This window comes from Antechinus flavipes, chromosome 5 (assembly GCF_016432865.1).
Source record: "Antechinus flavipes isolate AdamAnt ecotype Samford, QLD, Australia chromosome 5, AdamAnt_v2, whole genome shotgun sequence".
NCBI classification, from domain to species: Eukaryota; Metazoa; Chordata; class Mammalia; order Dasyuromorphia; family Dasyuridae; genus Antechinus; species Antechinus flavipes.
The window spans coordinates 162,465,277-162,483,684 of NC_067402.1; the positions used below are offsets into that span (position 1 = coordinate 162,465,277).

The 18,408-nt window shown below is 36.1% G+C and overlaps 1 protein-coding gene across 1 annotated transcript; it reads left to right on the forward strand.

Moving 5' to 3' along the window:
* Positions 1–457: 457 nt before the first annotated feature.
* Positions 458–16,786, forward strand: PHYH (phytanoyl-CoA 2-hydroxylase). The gene is made up of 9 exons (XM_051963711.1): positions 458–1,035; positions 4,786–4,844; positions 5,475–5,585; positions 6,606–6,774; positions 9,689–9,770; positions 11,091–11,272; positions 11,512–11,661; positions 13,930–14,061; positions 16,048–16,786. Exons 1-9 carry the CDS (start codon positions 925–927, stop codon positions 16,099–16,101), a joined length of 1,050 nt encoding a protein of 349 aa, XP_051819671.1. The 5' UTR covers positions 458–924; the 3' UTR covers positions 16,102–16,786.
* Positions 16,787–18,408: the final 1,622 nt, after the last annotated feature.

An 18,408-nucleotide genomic window follows, 5' to 3' on the forward strand; every position in this document is an offset into this window, starting at 1 on the left:
CCAACTCTGACATTCTACAACTCTGTGACTTCCTGAGCCTCAATTTGCTTAGCTGTAAAATGGGTAAAACTGCATTTTCCCTGCTTGCCTCAAAGGATTGTCTTTTATTTAGTATACGAGTTATAATCGCTAAAGCTTCTCTACGTGCCAGCTGAAGATAATGAATTTCACGGGCGTTTCCTGTCAGGGCTTAAATAGTAAACAAAAAGATTCTCTTCTCTCTGCTTCCTACGTTGGTTTATCCCCTTTTTGTATGCTTAGGGGCTATTTGTGTAGAGAAATCCCTATTACCAGTATTAAGCTCTGGTTCCAATGGTGGCTTGCAGTTTTGAGGAGGGGGTCCCTGGATTGCTGGTTCTTGGGAGAATGCATTGGGTCCTCGCAAAGATAAGCGATGGTATATAGATTTCGGACAAAGGGAGATGCCCCGGTCCCTAAAACCTTGAGTTTCTCCAGCCGCCATCTCCAGTCAGGGCTAAAGGTGATGGGGACAGAGGATGGATCGCTGCATCGGATGGGGAAGGGGAAGTGCAGAGAGGCTCACAGTCACGCACAGCTGGCAGGCGGCACGGTGCCAGCACTGGAAGCCATAGCCTGACTCCAAAACCTACGCGGACCGGCGCACTGCCGCTTTCTTTTCTGTTTACGCACCGTAACTTTCCAGCAAGTAAAGGTGCACGCAGGTCACCGGGATCAGGTACCGCTCGTCCTGACTCTCCGGGGACCCGGCGCTGCCCGCAGATCTTTCAGCTTCCAGGTCCGTCGGCCGCCTTTGCTCCCCGGCTCTGGCTCCGGTCCCGGCAGTCCTGGTGCGCCTGCGCTCCCTCTCCCCGGGAGGCGGAGCTGGGGAGCGGGTTAAGTAAGATCGTGGGGAGCTTTCGTTCTTCTATCCGGTCTGCTCCTTGCTTTTCTCCTGCGACAAGGATGGCTGCCAGTGCTCTGCGCGTCCAGGACCCGGGGCGAGCTGGCGGGCCTGCCAAAACCCGCCTCAAAATCCTGCTTGGACACCTCCAGGGCCCCGCGACCCCGGCGATCGTATCCTTCCCAAGGTCGCCGCTTGCTCCGAGGCCCGGCGCTACCCCCAAGCCCGGGCGGCTGAGCCAGGAGCCCGGGCAGGGCTGCGTTAGTGCGCGCACTGGCCCAGAGTGGAAGGAGGGGACAGGAGGCTCGGACAAGCACTCGTTTCTTTCCCTTTTCCCCTGACGTCTCTTTAAATCTGCGCTTCAACCCAGGAGCCTCTTTCACTGACGGAGAGGGCAAAGGATGGGTTAATGCGCGGCTTGGGCTTTTCCTTTCACCCTCCGCCTCTTCTGCCCGGGTTTATTTTTCCTGTGGGTCCTAATGGTTTTAAAGAATGTGTTTAGGCCACCAAAACACAGGATGCTGGGAAGACCTCTTGCCATCCTCTTCCCTTTCTACCGGTCTCTCCTGACTGACTTATTTTTGACCTGCACCGTTTTGTATGTCATCTTCCTTCATGATCTTTCTTGCCACTTTTTTGCTCGACAAAAAATCCCTGGCAGTCCTGCGTCCTTTAGAGAACTGAGGCCCAAAGTTGTGTAATGGATTTTCTAAAGTCACATAGTTTCAAAGATTTTATATTTTTAATGTATTTATGTTTATATGTTTCCCTCCCATGGGGATATCTCAAGTTGATAATTGCTTAGCAATTTTTAAAGAAAGTACTTAGTGTACTTCACAGGTTCCCATCGGCTTTTTCTGTGTGATATTTAAGAAATATTGTTTCATAGTTGTTTCTCTTATTATCAATAGTGAAAAACTGAACTGGAAGAAATAAATGAAAGGTTTGCCTAGATGTCTGGGTCACAACTTCCAGGATCTTGAGGTTTGTAATAGTTGATCCTGAGGGAATTTCTTATTCTAGATCTATGATCTTAAGATCAGATGATTCCTGAGGTTCCTTCCAAAGCTGAGATTCTGTTGTTCTGGGATTATTTTGCCAGATCATATCAGTATTGAGGGCATGTTTTGGCAAGTCTAATTCATAATTCTGCCTAAGATTTTGTTTTGACCTAGGAAAAATCCCACTTCTCTCATGAGCTTGCTAAAGTTGTTTCTTTAATCTTCCCTGAATATTTTTTTACCTCAAATTATGCCCAAAGAGTTATCAAATTGTGCATACCCTTTGATCCAGCAGTGTTTCTACTGGACCTTTATGCCAAAAAGATCATAAAAAAGGAAAAAGGACCTACATATGCAAAAATATTTGTGGCAGCCCTTTTTGGTAGTGGTAAGGAACTGAAAACTGAGTGGATGCCTATCAGTTGGGGAATGGTTGAATAAGTTATGATATATGAATGTTATGGAATATTACTGTTCTGTAAAAAATGATCAGGAGAACGATTTCAGAGAGGCCTCGAGATACTTACTGAACTGATGCTGAGTGAAATGAGTAAAATCAAGAGAGCATTATACACAGCAACAACAAGATTATTCAATGGTCATCTCTGATGTTTGTGGCTCTTCAACAGTGAAGTGTTGACATGATAAAGAGAGCCATTTCCCTTCAGAGAGAGGACTATAGGGACTGAATATAGATCTCAACATAATATTTTCACCTTTTTTGTTGTTGTTTGCTTGTTTTTTGTTTTCTTTCTCATTTTTTCCCTTTTTGATATGATTTTTCTTGTGCAGCACGGGAACTGTTGAAATATGTATAGAACAATTGTATACGTTTAACATATATTGGATTACTTGCTGTTTAAGGGAAGTGGGGAGAAAGGGAAAGGAGGGAGAAAAAATTGGAACACAGGTTATACAAGGGTGAATGTTGAAAACTATCTTATGTATATTTTAAAAATAAAAAGCTAAAAAAAAATTTTCCCCTCAGATTCAGGATTAGAAACCCTTAGAAGCCCTCTAGACCAATTGCCTCAATTTTGCAGAATGACATGCCCAATTATATATATATAACATGCCCAAATATATATATAACAATTAATGGCAGAAGTGAAAAATAGAGAGGTCAGGTCTCCTGACTGCTTAGCCAGTACTTTCTTCTATATTTCATATCTTGAACTTTGCTTTCATGTTCTGGTTTAATTTACTTCCTTCCCTCTCTATGTTTTAATAGTTCCTCATTTTTTCTACTTCTTCAACATGGGTGTCCATTCCCCAATTTTTGTTTTTAATTCTGTTCTCACTCCTAGATTCATAGATCCAGAACTGAAAGGAGCCTCAGTTACTGCAGCCTCTACTTTACAGCGAGGAACTTTGGCCCAAGATGATTAAATTGTTTGCTTAAGATCACAATGACAATCATCTTCAGAAGTAGCTTTTCTGACTCTGGAGTTAATGCCCTTTCCAATGTAGCATGTTGATCTCAACTGTCCTTGGACAAATTTATACTTCCATCCCAAGCCTTCCCCAGAATTCCAGTTGTATATTGCTTTCAGACTGCCCTGCTACCACCTTCACCTTGTCCAAAACTGAACTCTTCATCTACTACTTGAAACTAACTTCTCTATTTCTGTTGAAAATGATGTTGTCCTCTTGCTCACGTCATTTTGTAACTCTTTAGCTATCATTGACTCTGTTCTTTCCTTCACACTACATACAAAATCATCTACAATCTGTCATGTTATATTTTCTTTTATATTCTCACTGCATTCTTCTTAATCCAGGAGCCCATCTCTTCCTAACGTATTAGAATCACTTTCTGTGTACCCTTTGTGTTTCCAATCTTCCTCCTTGATAATCTAGTCTTCACATTACTCTCCAGGTATTTTCCTGATGCACCAGCATGACACTTCACTTCCCTTACTCAAAGACCTATGATGGCTGCCTATTTATCTGCCAAATAATGTATAAACTCCTAATCCTGGTATTCAAAACTATGCAGTCTAACTTTAACCTACTTTTATAGCTGAGCAATGCACATATCACATCTCTAGATATCTCCAGTACTCAGCACAATGCCTCGAACACAGCAGGCACATAACAAATGATTAAATTGAATTTGTTATAAAATGCAGATAAGAACTTAAGAAGTTATTTAGTTTCAGGCAAAAAGCTGGAAATAGAACCTTGTTAACTGATGATTCCCTCCCTCCCCAGCTTTTGTTCTGAGAGTCAGTGTTTATCTTTCTCTTGTTTATTTTTTATTTTTCAGACCTGGCTTAATTACTTCCAGTTTTTTGCTCTAAACTCTCACTTAAATGAATACCAAATTTAGAGAGTGTTTATGTTTTCTCTTGTGTAAGTCAAACATTTGGAACTTTGGGAAGGACATTATATTCTTCAGGTTATTCAAAAGTAGATTAGATAATGTGGACTAGGAACAATCTGTGTTCCACCCACGACTAGACTGAAGAGACAGTTATAATGTAGGGAAATAAATATGGTGTACTTGAAGGCTGGAAGATCTTTTTTGAACTCTCTGTGTGACAGGCTCATTCAATTCACATTTCTTTGGTCTTAGTGTTTTCATCAGTTAAACAAACAGTGTGGACTAGAAATCAAAAGGTTTTTAATGTGGCATTCATGAACTTGTTTAAAAAATATTTTGCTAACTGTATGTACTTTTGTATCATTAGTTTCCTTTATAGTCTGATGTATCCTATTTTATGCATTTAAAAAACCTTATTCTGAGATAAGGTCCATTGACTTGGCAAACTACCATAGAGGATTATGACACAAAAAAAGTTTAAGACCACAGAAACTGTCAGGCCCTTCCATTTCTGAAGATAAAGTAAATGCATATATTGTCAATGGGAAAGGTTTTGCTTTTGTGAATTATTTTATTTAACTTCACCTGTATACTAGGCGGCTTCTCCAACTTCAGCTGCTGTTGTGCCTTCCAATTTCCATCCTCCAAAATTCCAGTAAGTGATGTTTTAGTTAAATTTTAAAAAATAATACTGTGTTCAAAATTACAATATTTGAATTAGTTAATGCTAGGAGAACTAAGTAGTTCCTTGCCCGATTAGAATTTTTATTATATATAATCTAAAATCATGAGACACATTTTAATTGATATGGCAGCTCTTTTAGACAAATAGGTTTCAATTCAGTTGCTAAAAAATGGCTTATAATTTAGAAGGAAGAGAACATGTCATAAACTAAGCAGTATGGTAACTATCTATCAGGATTGATGAATATGATATTGAAATTAGTCTGTGTCTTGATTATATTAGTATACTGAGCAATATTTTTATTCTGTCCTTCTTAAGTTATTTTTTAAAAGGGGATCCCTTGGGACTTCCGGTTAAGATGGTGGAGAGGAGGCTCACAGCTGCATAAGCTCCATGCTTTCTCTCACTATCCACTTCATTAAAAGGGGATCCCTTGATATTCATGGAGTGCATTTTAATGCAGTCCTACAATTCACATTTAGTCAAAATGAAAATGTATCGACTTCAGAATTATTGATGTTTTTTTCTCCCCTTCTCTCCCTATTCTCTCATGACCTCTTCTCCCCATCACCTCTTCTCTCCTTCTCCCTTTCCTCATAGGTACACACTGGATAATAATGTCTTAACCCTAGAACAGAGGCAATTTTATGAAGACAATGGTTTCCTGGTCATAAAAAATCTGGTGTCTGATGAAGATATTCAGCGCTTCAGGTACAATATAGCCATTTTATTATTTTGTTTAAAATAATATAACACAGAGTGAATAAAGATTACCAACACTAGTTTGTCTGCGTTTTCCAAGACTTCCTTGAGCTATAGCTCAGGATTCAATCATTTCCTGGGAGGAGATGCCTCTCAATAACAGTACTGTAGATTCTTTACCACCTGTGTCTTCGGGAATTGTGGCTCTGGTGATAAAATTTCAGCTTGGATTCTATTAAATGAATGTGGTAGCAAAGGGCAGCAAAGCCATTTTCTTTTCCAATCTTGGTACCATTTCTATTTGGGGTTGGATATAGATAAGCTATAGATGAAAAGACCTGTGAAAACTCCTTGAAAACTTCCTAAATGTATCTTTTAGGAGGCATCTTTGAGTGGATGCGATCAGTATGCAGTGTTATGCTGTTAGGATGTCAATTATAATTATTGCTCTATAAGAAACAACAGCAGAATGATTTCAGAGAGACCTGGAAAGACCTACATGAACTGATATTAAGTGAAATGAGCAGAACCAAGAAAATACTAGACACGGCAACAACAAGATTATGTGATAATCAGTTCTGACGGATGTGGCTCTTTTCAACACTGAGATGATTCAGGCCAATTGTAATAGATATGTGATGGAGAAAACCATCTACATCCAGAGAGAGAGAGGACTATGGGGACTGAATGTAGACCACAGCATAGTATTTTTGCCTTTATTGTTGTTGTTTATTTGCTTTTTGTTTTCTTTTCAGTTTTTCCTTTTTGATCTGATTTTTCTTGTGCAGCATGATAAATGTAGACATATGTTTAGAAGAATTGCATATGTTTAAGCTATATTTGATTACTTGCTATTTAGAGGAGAGGGGAAAGGAAGGAGAAAAATTTGGAACACAAGGTTTTGTGAGGGTGAATGTTGAAAACTATCTTTGCAAATATTTTGAAAATAAAAGGGTATTATATAAAAAAAAAGATGTCAGTTCGGTGGTGTCCCAAAGGCTAATGGCTTTTTCAATTTGATTTCTCTAGGAATCAGTTTGAAAGGATCTGCAGAAAGGAAGTGGAATGCCCAGGAATAGATATCATGAAGGATGTGACCATTGCAAAATCAACCCATTCTCTAAATGAGAAAATAGTTACAAAAATCCAGAATTTTCAATATGATGAAGAACTCTTCAGCTATTGCACTCTGCCCCAGGTTAAAAACTTTGCTTTGTTTTATTTTTTTTTTAATAAGCAAACAAAATACAGACTTTATTTTTTAAATGACTGTTATGTTGCTTACAACTTTTGTGATCTATTATCTTTGCTTGGCTCAGAATCCCTTTATATCTATAACCCTAGAATTCATTGGTGCTGGGAGATTGTTCCTTGGTAGAGGAGAATAGAGATTTTTTTACTCATGTTAAGTTGAAGACTAGTGTGGTATTGTGGGAAGTATACTGGTGTGCTGTCACATTTCTTAGATTTGTGCTCAACCTCCCTGAGTTTTGTTTTCTTTTTCTGTAAAATGGAGGAAATAATACTTACTCACAAGAATGGAGTAGAAAAAAAGTGTTTTGTAAACTTTAAAGAACTAAAAGCCTAGGTTTTATTATTGAGCTAGGGACTTATCTAACTTTTCAAATACTATTCCCAGAAGAGGGAAAGAGGATTTAGTTTAGCCTGAGAAAGCATAATTAGCCTAATATTTGCCATACATTTAAAATAATTGATAAGCATTTCTCTTATACCTCTACCCTCATCTAAAAGTGAAAAACAAAACCCTTGTGACAAATATGTATAGTCTTACAAAACAGATTGCTTCATTGGCCATGTCCAAAAAATAGTATGTCTCATTCTCTATTTTGAGCCTTTCTCTTTTCCATTAGTTAATTGAAGCCAGAATGAACATGGACAAATCACTAAGCCTTTGTTAGCCTGAATTTCCCCATCTATAAAATGAGGATAATACTATTTATTTTACCTACATAATAGAACTGCTGTCAGGAAAGTGATTATAAAATCTTTCAAGTTCCCCATCACTCAATAAGTATTTGGTAGATATATACTATATGCCAGAGACTGTGTTTGGCTAAGGATTCAGACAACATGCATAAGAAGAAACAGTTCTTCCTCTTAAGGAAACTATCAGGGGACACAAAATGTACGTCTACAAGTATATGTAGGATAAGTATGGAAGGAGACAATAGCCATAGCAACGGAAAGACTGAAGGATGGCCTCTTACAGCAGATGGTATTTTAAGGAAATGGGATTCTAAGAAGTAGAGTGAAGAAAATGCATTAATTGTCATAATAATATATAATATGATATATATATATATCATATTATATATTATGATATAATAATAATTAATGGCAGCCTAAAAAATTTTCATCTATAGTGAAGAACAAAGCAACATTGGTCTAAGCTCTAATACACACAGCAGAATTGTGTAACTGTGATGCTTTGTTAGTTGCTCAGAACTATATTCTTTTTTTTTTAATCAGTCAATTGTATTTTCCCCCCCTTCCCTGCCCTCCTTTCCTCTTATGTTAGCAGACTAGAATCAATTTGCGTTTAGAATTTCATGATAGGTTTTAAAATAACTGGAAACATTCCTGATGATACAAAACCAAATCTAGGAAAAGAATGACAATAGTAATTACTCTGTTCTGGCTTGTTACTAAAATGGCTTTAAAGAAAGGTCCTTGTGTTGTGCAATCACCATCTTATGTAACCAACCCAAAAAGAACTTTGAATTATTAAAAATGATTGAAAAGTAAAAAATACAACTGGTCAAAAGCAGGATAAGAAGAACTGGAAAAACAATGTGCATAATGATTATCAAAAATGTGAATGACATGATCAACAAGTAGTTATATATTATGATGATGATGATGTTCTAATTAATTGTTCACTTGATATTTGAATTATGCCATAGCAACAAAACAATTGAAACTGATTTTGTCATCATTATTTAATACTGTGTTTTGTGATTTTATACTCAGGACATATAAGTGTCAAAGTGGATAGAGTGTCAGATCCAGAATCAAGAAGACTCATCTTTCTGCGTTCATATTTACTTACTAACTTACTGTCACTAACTTACTTTCTGTGTCTGGGCAAATCATTTAACTCTGTTTGCTTCGATTTCTTATCTTTAAAAATAAGCTAAAGAAGAAAATGGCAAATCATTTCATTATCTCTACCAAGAAAACCCCAGATGAGGTCACAGAGAGACAGATATGGAAGAACAACAATTCTATATTCACTGTTTAATTATAATGACTGAGTTTGTCCCCAAAGGAGAGAGATTAAATGATATTTCTTCCCTTTTCTGCAGAAGTGGGAGACTATGGATACAATATATTATGGATCATGTCAGACTTTCTTACTATAATATTTTGTTCATTTTATGTAATTTTTTTTCATCCTTTATTACAAGGGATTGGTCTCTAGAATGAGGTAGTGAGATGAATTTAGTGGGAAATATAGGTGATATAAAAACAAAAGATGTGAATAAAAATTTATTTTAAAATGAAGTAAAACCTCTTGCCTACTTTATTTCACCTCTGAATTCTTTTTTGAAGTCTTGCTTCTATCACCTCTAGTTGATCAAAGAAGCATAAAAATATATCTTATAGCCAAAAAGACTTTGGGAGGAATCTTTTGGGGAGAAGGCTTGAAACCCACTTCAAATATTTATGAGCTTTGTGACCAGCTGTGATACAATGGAGAGATAATTTAGCTTGAAGTCAGGAATGCCAAAAGTCCTCATTTAAATACATAATAGCTGTGTGAACAAAGAAAAATCACTTAAGTTCCTTTTTTTTCCCTTATTTATCAGATTAGGAAGTTGGACTCTATGGCTTCTAAGGTTCCTATCAAATCTAAATCTATGATCCTGTCATTTAAATTCTATGAGACATGGTTTCTTCTTCTGTAAAGTGAATAATAATAAAGTAATAATAGAATTTACCTCACTGCTCTGTTGTGAGGAACCATAAAACACTACAGAAATATGGGTTATTAACATTGTTATTTTTGGATTTAATGCAAAAAGTTGAAACTTTACCTCAATACTCTATGCTTCTAACTTCTCATGAGTTTTTTTCTTCCCTTATCTTAGATTACTAAATATGTCGAGTGTTTCACTGGACCCAATATCATGGCTATGCATACAATGCTGATAAACAAGCCTCCAGATTCTGGTAAAGAACTTTTATTTATATTAGGGGCTGTTTGGTGTGGGACCTGTGGAATGTAGATCAGGAAAGATACACTGATTATATTGTAAAAATTGAGGTAAAACCAGCATCCCAACGCACACACACTGAATCAGTCAGTCTGACAAACATAAATTTAGGGTATGTATGTGTTCTTTTAAATACAATTTTTTATGACTTAAATCATTAAAAAATCAAAATGTGACAGTCTTAGATATTTGTCCATGGCTGTTATTAAATTCCTTAGGATTCCTAGGGCTGGAAGTGCTAGAGCTCACTTATCTGATCCATGATTTCATTGGGATAGATGCTGCCTTCAACCCAAGACAAGATCACATTTATTAAACTTCATAAGTCTATAGGAAGATTGTTGTAGCCAAAAATCTTCCTGTGGCTTAAACTAGTGACAAGGCTCTGTAATCCTAATTAGGCTGGTCCCCAGACAACAGGCCCATGGGACCTCCCTAGATCCATACTCAAAGCTTTTCTTGTTCTGATAGTATTTGTCAGAAATTGTATTCCGTTGATGTAACTTTTTAGAACCCAGGCACCTCTACCCTATAATGAGGCATTAGAGTAGGTCAGAAGTGGAAGAATAGATCATATTCCACTGCTATTAATAACCTACCCTCTAAAAAGGTGGCTCAGAGTTATAAGTAACCAGGCAAATCCTCGCTGCAGAGGTATCCAAGGACATTGGATATCCCAAGAAGGAAGAGACCCGAGCCTGCAGATAAACTTTAGCCAAGAGCATGAGGTCAGCTTTTGCTGAATCCAAAGGCAGGTTCAATGGGATTAGTGTATAAAATCGAAGTGTATGATATTACTGATAACAGCTTCTGTGCCTCCCCATCAGGTTCTCTTGAAATCTGATGGTGTATTAAATTTTCCACATTTCCCTATTCAGCATCTTGCTGAAATATCTGATATTTGAAGTCAAGTCTCACTGAAAGTCCCTTGGAATACTTAACCTTCTGAACTGTTATTCCCATGATTAAATTTCCTTTTTTAAAAATTAAAACTTTTTATTTTCAAAATATATACATGGATAATTTTCAATATTCACTGTTATAAAACCTTGTGTTCTAATTTTTTTCCTCCCTTCCTTCTCCCTTCTCCCTTCATCCCCTCCCCTAGATGACAAGTGATCCAATATTTGTTAAACATGTGCAATTCTTCTATACATGTTTCCACAAGTACATGATTATATTTCCTTATAATAGGAGTAGAAATTGGCTATTGTTGTAGACAGCTGAGGAGTTCTGAGATTAGAGGTTCTAATAAATGGGTTGGGTTCCATTTCAGGTAAGATGACTTCTCGCCATCCCATGCATCAGGACCTGCACTACTTCTCATTCAGGCCTCCCAATTCCATTGTCTGTGCTTGGACTGCTATGGAACATATTGACAGAAACAATGGCTGCCTGGTTGTGTTACCAGGCACGCACAAGGGCACCTTGAAACCACATGACTATCCTAAATGGGAGGTAGGTCTGACTACTGAGAGCATGCAAAAATAGAGTTAAGAAAGGTTAATAGAATTTTTCCCTATATTTTTCTTTGGAACAGCATGACAAAAGAAAGGCCTTTTTTGACCAAAAGTGTTATTCTGTACTTTGAAATTTGGATAAAAATGTTAAAAGACTATTATTTTCTCATTCCAAGTCATTGGTTTGATTTATTTTACTTCTTCAAAGTCTAAAATATGATTTGTTTTATATTCTAGGGGGGAGTTAATATTTTGTTCCATGGTATCCAAGACTATGATACAAACCAGCCCAGGGTTCACCTGGTGATGGAGAAGGGAGACACTGTTTTTTTCCATCCTCTGCTCATTCATGGATCTGGAAGTAACAAAACTAAAGGATTCCGGAAGGTAACAAACAATAATTTTCCTCCCAACTGCAAAAAGATTGTAAATCAAATTTTAAAAGAGCATTCTAAGCTTATATATACTCTGATTATAATTACAAGATATCAATAAGTGAAGATTTTTAGCTTATTTTATTAACAAGGAAGCATATTCCCTTATTTTTATCAATAAATAACTGATTCATATGCATCTCACAATGATTGATAAGGATCAATTTCCTCAAAATAAAGTTTATTTTATTTTTGTTTTGCACTTAATATTTGATATCTGCTACAAACAATACATGACATCATCACCAAAATATAGCAACATAATCTGGAATTTTTATAGAACATTGCTACCTCTCCTGCACTCTGTGACCTAGTTCAGGTAGCCTTCTCTCTGCTCCTTACATACAACATCCCATCTCCATCTTTTCCATTGTGTGGACTATTCTACTCTTTCACCTTTGCCTATAGAATACCTCTTCCTTCTAGATGTAGAGAAACATGGAAACTTTTTCTGAACATCTCTCTCTCAACTGCTTCTGTCCTCCCTCTCAAACTAATTGTATTTGCCTAATTCAAATTTATTTTCTTTAATATATCCTGAATTTTTTTTGTAAATTTCATAATATATGTATACACACATTTACACAGGATATCTGAAAATCTTAGTACAGGTCTTAAAACTATACTAGGATTTTTGGAATATCATATATATATCCTTGTATTGTCTCTCCTATTAGACTATAAGCTGCTTATGAGTACATTTGTATTCCCAGTGCCTAGGTCAGTCAATCATTAGGTATTCCTTAAGTACATACTTTGTGCAAGGTGCTGTACTAAGCTAGGAATACAAAAAAAAAAAAAAAGGCAAAAAGACAGTTCCTAATTTATACTTGATAAATACTTGCTGATTGATTCCTTGACTTAGGCAGCTTTAGCAGACAAAACTAAAGACACTCCTCTTTCCCTTAGTAGGTGGTTTTATGATTTTCCATGGTCAAAAATAATTCATCATCTAGTTTATCACTTCATATACTACCAGCCCATTTTTGTGATGATGAACTTCTCTGAGCTTAGCTCTAGACTGTTCCTCAACCAACCTCTGCCTGGCTCATCTGAAATTTTTCTACCTTGTAATCTCCTGGTATAAACTTCAAGAATCCCAGGGTTACTTCCATGCCATAATGTGACATCAGAGCAGGACTTTACTAGCTTTAACATTGGGGGAAATAAACGTATTTTTAATATCAGCCAGTTACTAAAGTTGCATGAATAACTCTCATTGTAGGTCTCTGAAGTATTTCTAGCAAAGAGGAAGTTCATCCCCCCAAAAATCTCACCACACTACAAAAAATTCTTTTAATGTTCTATTTTAATTGCAACCACTTAGATCTAGATTCCTATACTCATTTTCTAAGTGTAGGCAACAGTTCAAAATTTGCATTTATTGCTATTAGAAAGAAGCAATATAGTAGTGATTAAGTATGTGTTGATTGTAACAGAGCTTTAAGTATTCCTTCAATCTGATGGCATGTTATTTTCCAATAGAGCACCTTGATTATACTATTTATTGATTATATTATCCTATTATCATTTAAATAAATAATTTATTATAAACTCAGTGAGAAAACTTCTGTGACTAAGAGGATAATAGGATCACAGTTTTGGAAATGGAAGGAGATTAGAATCTATCAAGACCAAAACTTCTCATTTTGCTGATGAAGAAACAGAGACCCAATCAGTTGTGATTTTCCCAAAGTTACCCAGATGGTAGATGGTAGAGATGGAATTCAACCCTGGGCCTCTGACTACAGAAACAGCATTCTTCCCACTGCAATAAGCCATAATTCAAAAATATAACTAATACATATCAAACACCAACATTGTACAGACACTGTGCTTGGTATTTGGGAATCCAAAGACAAAAGCAAAACAATTCCTGCCTTCAAAAGGCACATATTCTTCTGGTAAGTATTTTAAGAAGATTGAGTAATCTTTTCAAGATTGAAAACACTCAGACAATGGAAAATGTTAAGAATAAGCAATTTGTGTCAAGTTAGCCAACCCTTTCGAGTTTTTGGGGGAATGAAGGATTTAAATATTTTAGAACTGCTTGTGCTTTTAGAATTACCTTTCTGGGGCAGGCTAAATCATAAAGTTCTTGTTGAAGGACATAAATATAATCTAAGTTAGAAGTTAAATACTCAGTTGTATAATTCATTTATTGCCCTTAGGGTTAATGATAATTGGATTTCTTTTATATTAATTGGCCCAATGTATACAGGCAATTTCCTGTCATTATGCCAGTTCTGATTGCTTCTACACTGATGTAAAGGGCACTAGTCAAGAAAACATTGAGAAGGAACTTCAAGCATTATCTGACAGAAAGTTTGATGGCCTCAAAGTCCAATTAAAGGTAGGTCTGTATGAAATGAAAAAGTGAAGAATTATTTTTTCTCTCCTTAAAAAGAAATATAATTCCTGTTGGTATTTAATTTAAATATAGGTAGGCTCTGTATCATTACCCTGTCCTTTGACAGTCATATTGTTAATACATCCTAATACCAAATTTAATTGTGATGGTAGAAGAAGCATTATGTAAAGTGATTTTCTTGGGGTAATTTTTAACACTGTTTTCATGGAAATGGCTGCATAGCATAGTGGGTAGAAGACCGAAGTTCTATCTGATTCTGCCTCTGTCATCTACTGGTTACATGAGTTCAGGCAAGTCCCTTCTCTTTTCAGTGTTCTAGGTAACTAAGACTGTTGCAAAGAAGATAGTGACTTGCTTTGATAGAGGGAGTTTATTCATCTGGGAGTTAGCTGTACCAATGACATTACAGGTTTATTCCTTGCCCCCAGCATGTAGAACTAATTTCCCCCTGTAAGGTTGTTCCACCTAACTTACTTTTCTCACTCCCATCTCTCTCTGCTTTGTGACTCCTCCCAAGTCTCTTTTCAGCTCTGTCTTATGCTTTTCATTATGATCTCTGGAACCTTCATTCAGTCATTAGTAAACTTCCCTTCAGCAAGATAGAGTTTCCTTCCTTATCCCTTTTTAATTGGATCTGGTTTTGCTTTTGCTTTGTCTGAGACCATGATTGCTACCTGGGCTTTTCTTGCTTCATCTGAAACATAGTAACATTATGCTCTAGTCTCTTACCTTTACTCTGTGCGTTACTATGTTTCAAATATGTTTCTTGTATACAACATATTGTAGGATTCTGTTTTTCTATCTATTCTGCTTTCTAGATTTTTTCTGCTCATATTTCTCTCATCTTCTAGCCTTAATAGCAACTTGGCTCATTACAGAAGACATTGCATTCCTGGCACCCTCTGGAGCATTTTATATAGTCCTTTAAGCTCATATATTACCTCATTAGGTCTTTGTAACAGTCCTCTGATGTAAGTAGGTTTTTATTATTGCCTCATTTCAGAGATGAAGAAACTGAAACTGAGGCAGTTTAAATGAATTGCCCAAGATCACAATTTGACATTCCAGGCAGGATTTATACAAAGGTCTTCCTGATTTCAAGTTCAGTAATCTATTTACTGTGCCACTAATCTAAGAATTGGATGTGACTTTTGTTATGTCTACAACATAAGGGGTAGAAAGAAGAAAAGACAAATTCTTTACTCCTCACTTTTATTTTTAGACCCTTCTTTATTGCCATTGCTCAGCTGTCTCCTCACTTTAAGATTTAGTCCATTTACCTATGTCACCCCATTTCAACCTTTATTGTAGTTATCAAGAGCCTTCCTCCTTTCTCAAGGAATTCATTATCTGAGTCACAGATTCTTCTCCATTCCAGCCCTTGCTTTTAAACTTGGAGACTTCAGTAACCAACACTGTGGCCTTCTGATTCAGCAACCCCTCAATTTCTCTGTCCTACATCCCCACTTCACTTACAGGGATGGTTGTACCATTGATCTTATACTCACTCATGACTGTGATCCCTCCACAATCAAGAATTCTGAACTTTTTTTCTCTCATCAGAAGCTCCTCTCATTCTATCTCTGCCTGCCTTTGTTTTTCTAAAACGATTCTTCATCCTCATTTCAATCCCTCTACCCTTCTTTCTATTATTCCTCCTTTGCTTTTACTATCTTCTTTTTCTTGTTGGTCCTGCATGATTTTTCATGATGTCTGCTTATCCTTCCTTGGTTGTGATCCAGTGAAAGAATTTCTGGATTTAGCATTAGAGGACTTGCCCCTTAATACACTTATTATTGGCCTGAGGCATATTATTTCATTTTTCTTGGTCTCAATCCAACTGAGCATTTGAATTAGATGAACCTTAAGTTTCTTTTTTGATTCTTGACCAATTTAAAATTTATTTTATTTACTAAGCAGAACAACTATTCAAGAACTTAAACTCTTTCTGTTTGGAATTATTTTTAGGATATTTGGATGATACGAGCACGGCTTGTGAAAGGAAAAAGAATCAATCTTTGAAGTATTACTGAAAAGTCGACACCAAGTGCCAAAGGAGAATGTTTTTAGATGAGACGTAGTGGTCCTTGGTATCATATACTAATATGAAAAAGCACTTTGTTTTATGCAATATTGTCTGCTTTGGCAGATACAAAGACTAAAATGTTTAATATGTAAAAAACTTAATTTACTGTCACTTGTATAATTTTGGAATAATTCAAGTCTTCCAAAAAAAGGGGGTGGGAAGAGTGAATCATTAAAGCACTTGTTACCTAAAAGAAAATCTATTGAATTCAGAGTCTTTGTAATTATAAACTAACTGGGTGCCACTAAAAAGTAATAGTTGATTGCTTTTATAGGTAGAGGAAATATGTTGCTGTTGCTTCTTTAGAGAGGCAAAGGATAAGAATTTGTCCTAAGCTGATAATTCTTTAATCAGTGGAACATTGTAGAATAGAATAACGGAAAGACCTATATCCTTCCACAATAGTCTGTAGTCCAACATTACCCTTTGCCCATTCACCTCTTAAAAAACTGGATTTCATTTATTTCTTTCTCTTTTTCTAACCCTAAAGAAAAATTGGATAATCTCCTCTGATGAAAGAAACTGAAAATTTTCATATCTAAGATTGATGTTAGGGTTAGGCGGTAGGAAACTTATTAAATCATTTTGATTTTAGGTTGGAATAAATATGGCCTGTGGTGACTTTTTGCTGTTGTTCTTCAAGTTTTCATTTCATTCCTCACTTATGAAAAGAGGTGAAGGTAGTAAGGAGCTATATTTTACATTCATTTTCCAGTCAGAGGAAGGATAATTTTCTAGTATTAAAACAGGAAACAGAAATATATGGTGGACCTTTCCACTCTCTCTTTTCTTGCAACTTAAGTAAAACACATGTTTCCTTGGCTTTTCTCTGATTCCTAATGGGCAGTAACTGTGTCAGTACACCTACTTTAAGCCTGTGATATCTCCCAGATATGCACTGGATGATGGCATTAAAGTGACAGGGACAGGTATGAGAGAGCTGGGCAATAGAAAGATTAGTAAAGGAATACAAAAGAAGAATATGGATAAAATGAGCTAGATAGATGGACCAATGTCTCATTCTGGAATACTGAATTTCTCTAACCAGTTTATGCCAATTTTGGAACAAAGGTGTTTTTGAAATAAACTTAAATAGTGGGAGAGAAGCAAATGAACAAGTTATGGTTATTTTTCATGAGATTCTATATTATATATGTGACTGTGCTGCTACATGGTATTATTCCAACTATTTGGAGAGCAGTTTTGGGATATCAGTATCTTTTATCTCAAAATATATTCCTTCCCCTTGCTTCCCCAGGGAGCCATTTTATATAATAAAGAAGAAAAAAGAAAATGGCTGGGGAAAAAGGGCACTTAAGCAAAACCAACAAACACAGCAACCAAGTGACTATATATATGCAATTTCCCATACACATAGGAGTGAGGTTGTTTTTCTCAACTCTTCCAAGGATAAATTTAATTCTTTTAATTATGTAGTATTCAGTTTGGGGTTTTGTCCTTTCCATTTACACATGCAGCATATTAGCTATTGCATGTGTTTTCCTGGTTCTACTTACTTTGCTTTAGTTTAGTTCAGTCAATCCATCAATTCATAAAAGTTTTCACATTCTGCCCTGAATTCCTTATATCTATTGTTAATATCACATTTCACTAGATTCATGTACAATCATTATCCCTGAGTTTGGCTATTTCCCAAAGTAACATATACCTGCTTTATGTCCAGTTCTTTGCTGTCACAAAAAAGCATTGTTATGAGTATTTTTCTATACCTATAGCATTTCTTTCTGTTTTTTTTCCTCCTTGGACTATATGCTTAACAGTGACATGCCTGGGTCAAAAAATACGGTTATTTTGTATATTTCTTTATCCTAATATCAAATTATTTCCCCAAATACTTATACTAATTCGCAGCTCTATCAGCAGTGTATTACTGTCTGTGTTTTCCATGGTTCATCCAATATAGGACTATGGAATCCAACATTCACATCTATCATTTGTCATTTTTGACAGCTTATTATGGATGACATGAAACTCTGGAAAAGTTTAGAACTGCATTCTTCTTATTAGTGATTTGGAGCATTTCTTCATTTAATTGTGGATAGTTCTTTTGAGAACTATTTAATCATATCCTCTGGCCACTTTTCCAATGGGAAATGGCTCTAATCTTAAGTATTTTGAGGAATTATTTATATAACCAGAATATTTGAAATCAATAAACTTCATATATTATACATAACATCTGATGATAAAAACAAAGTCATCAAGATTATCTTCCTTGAACA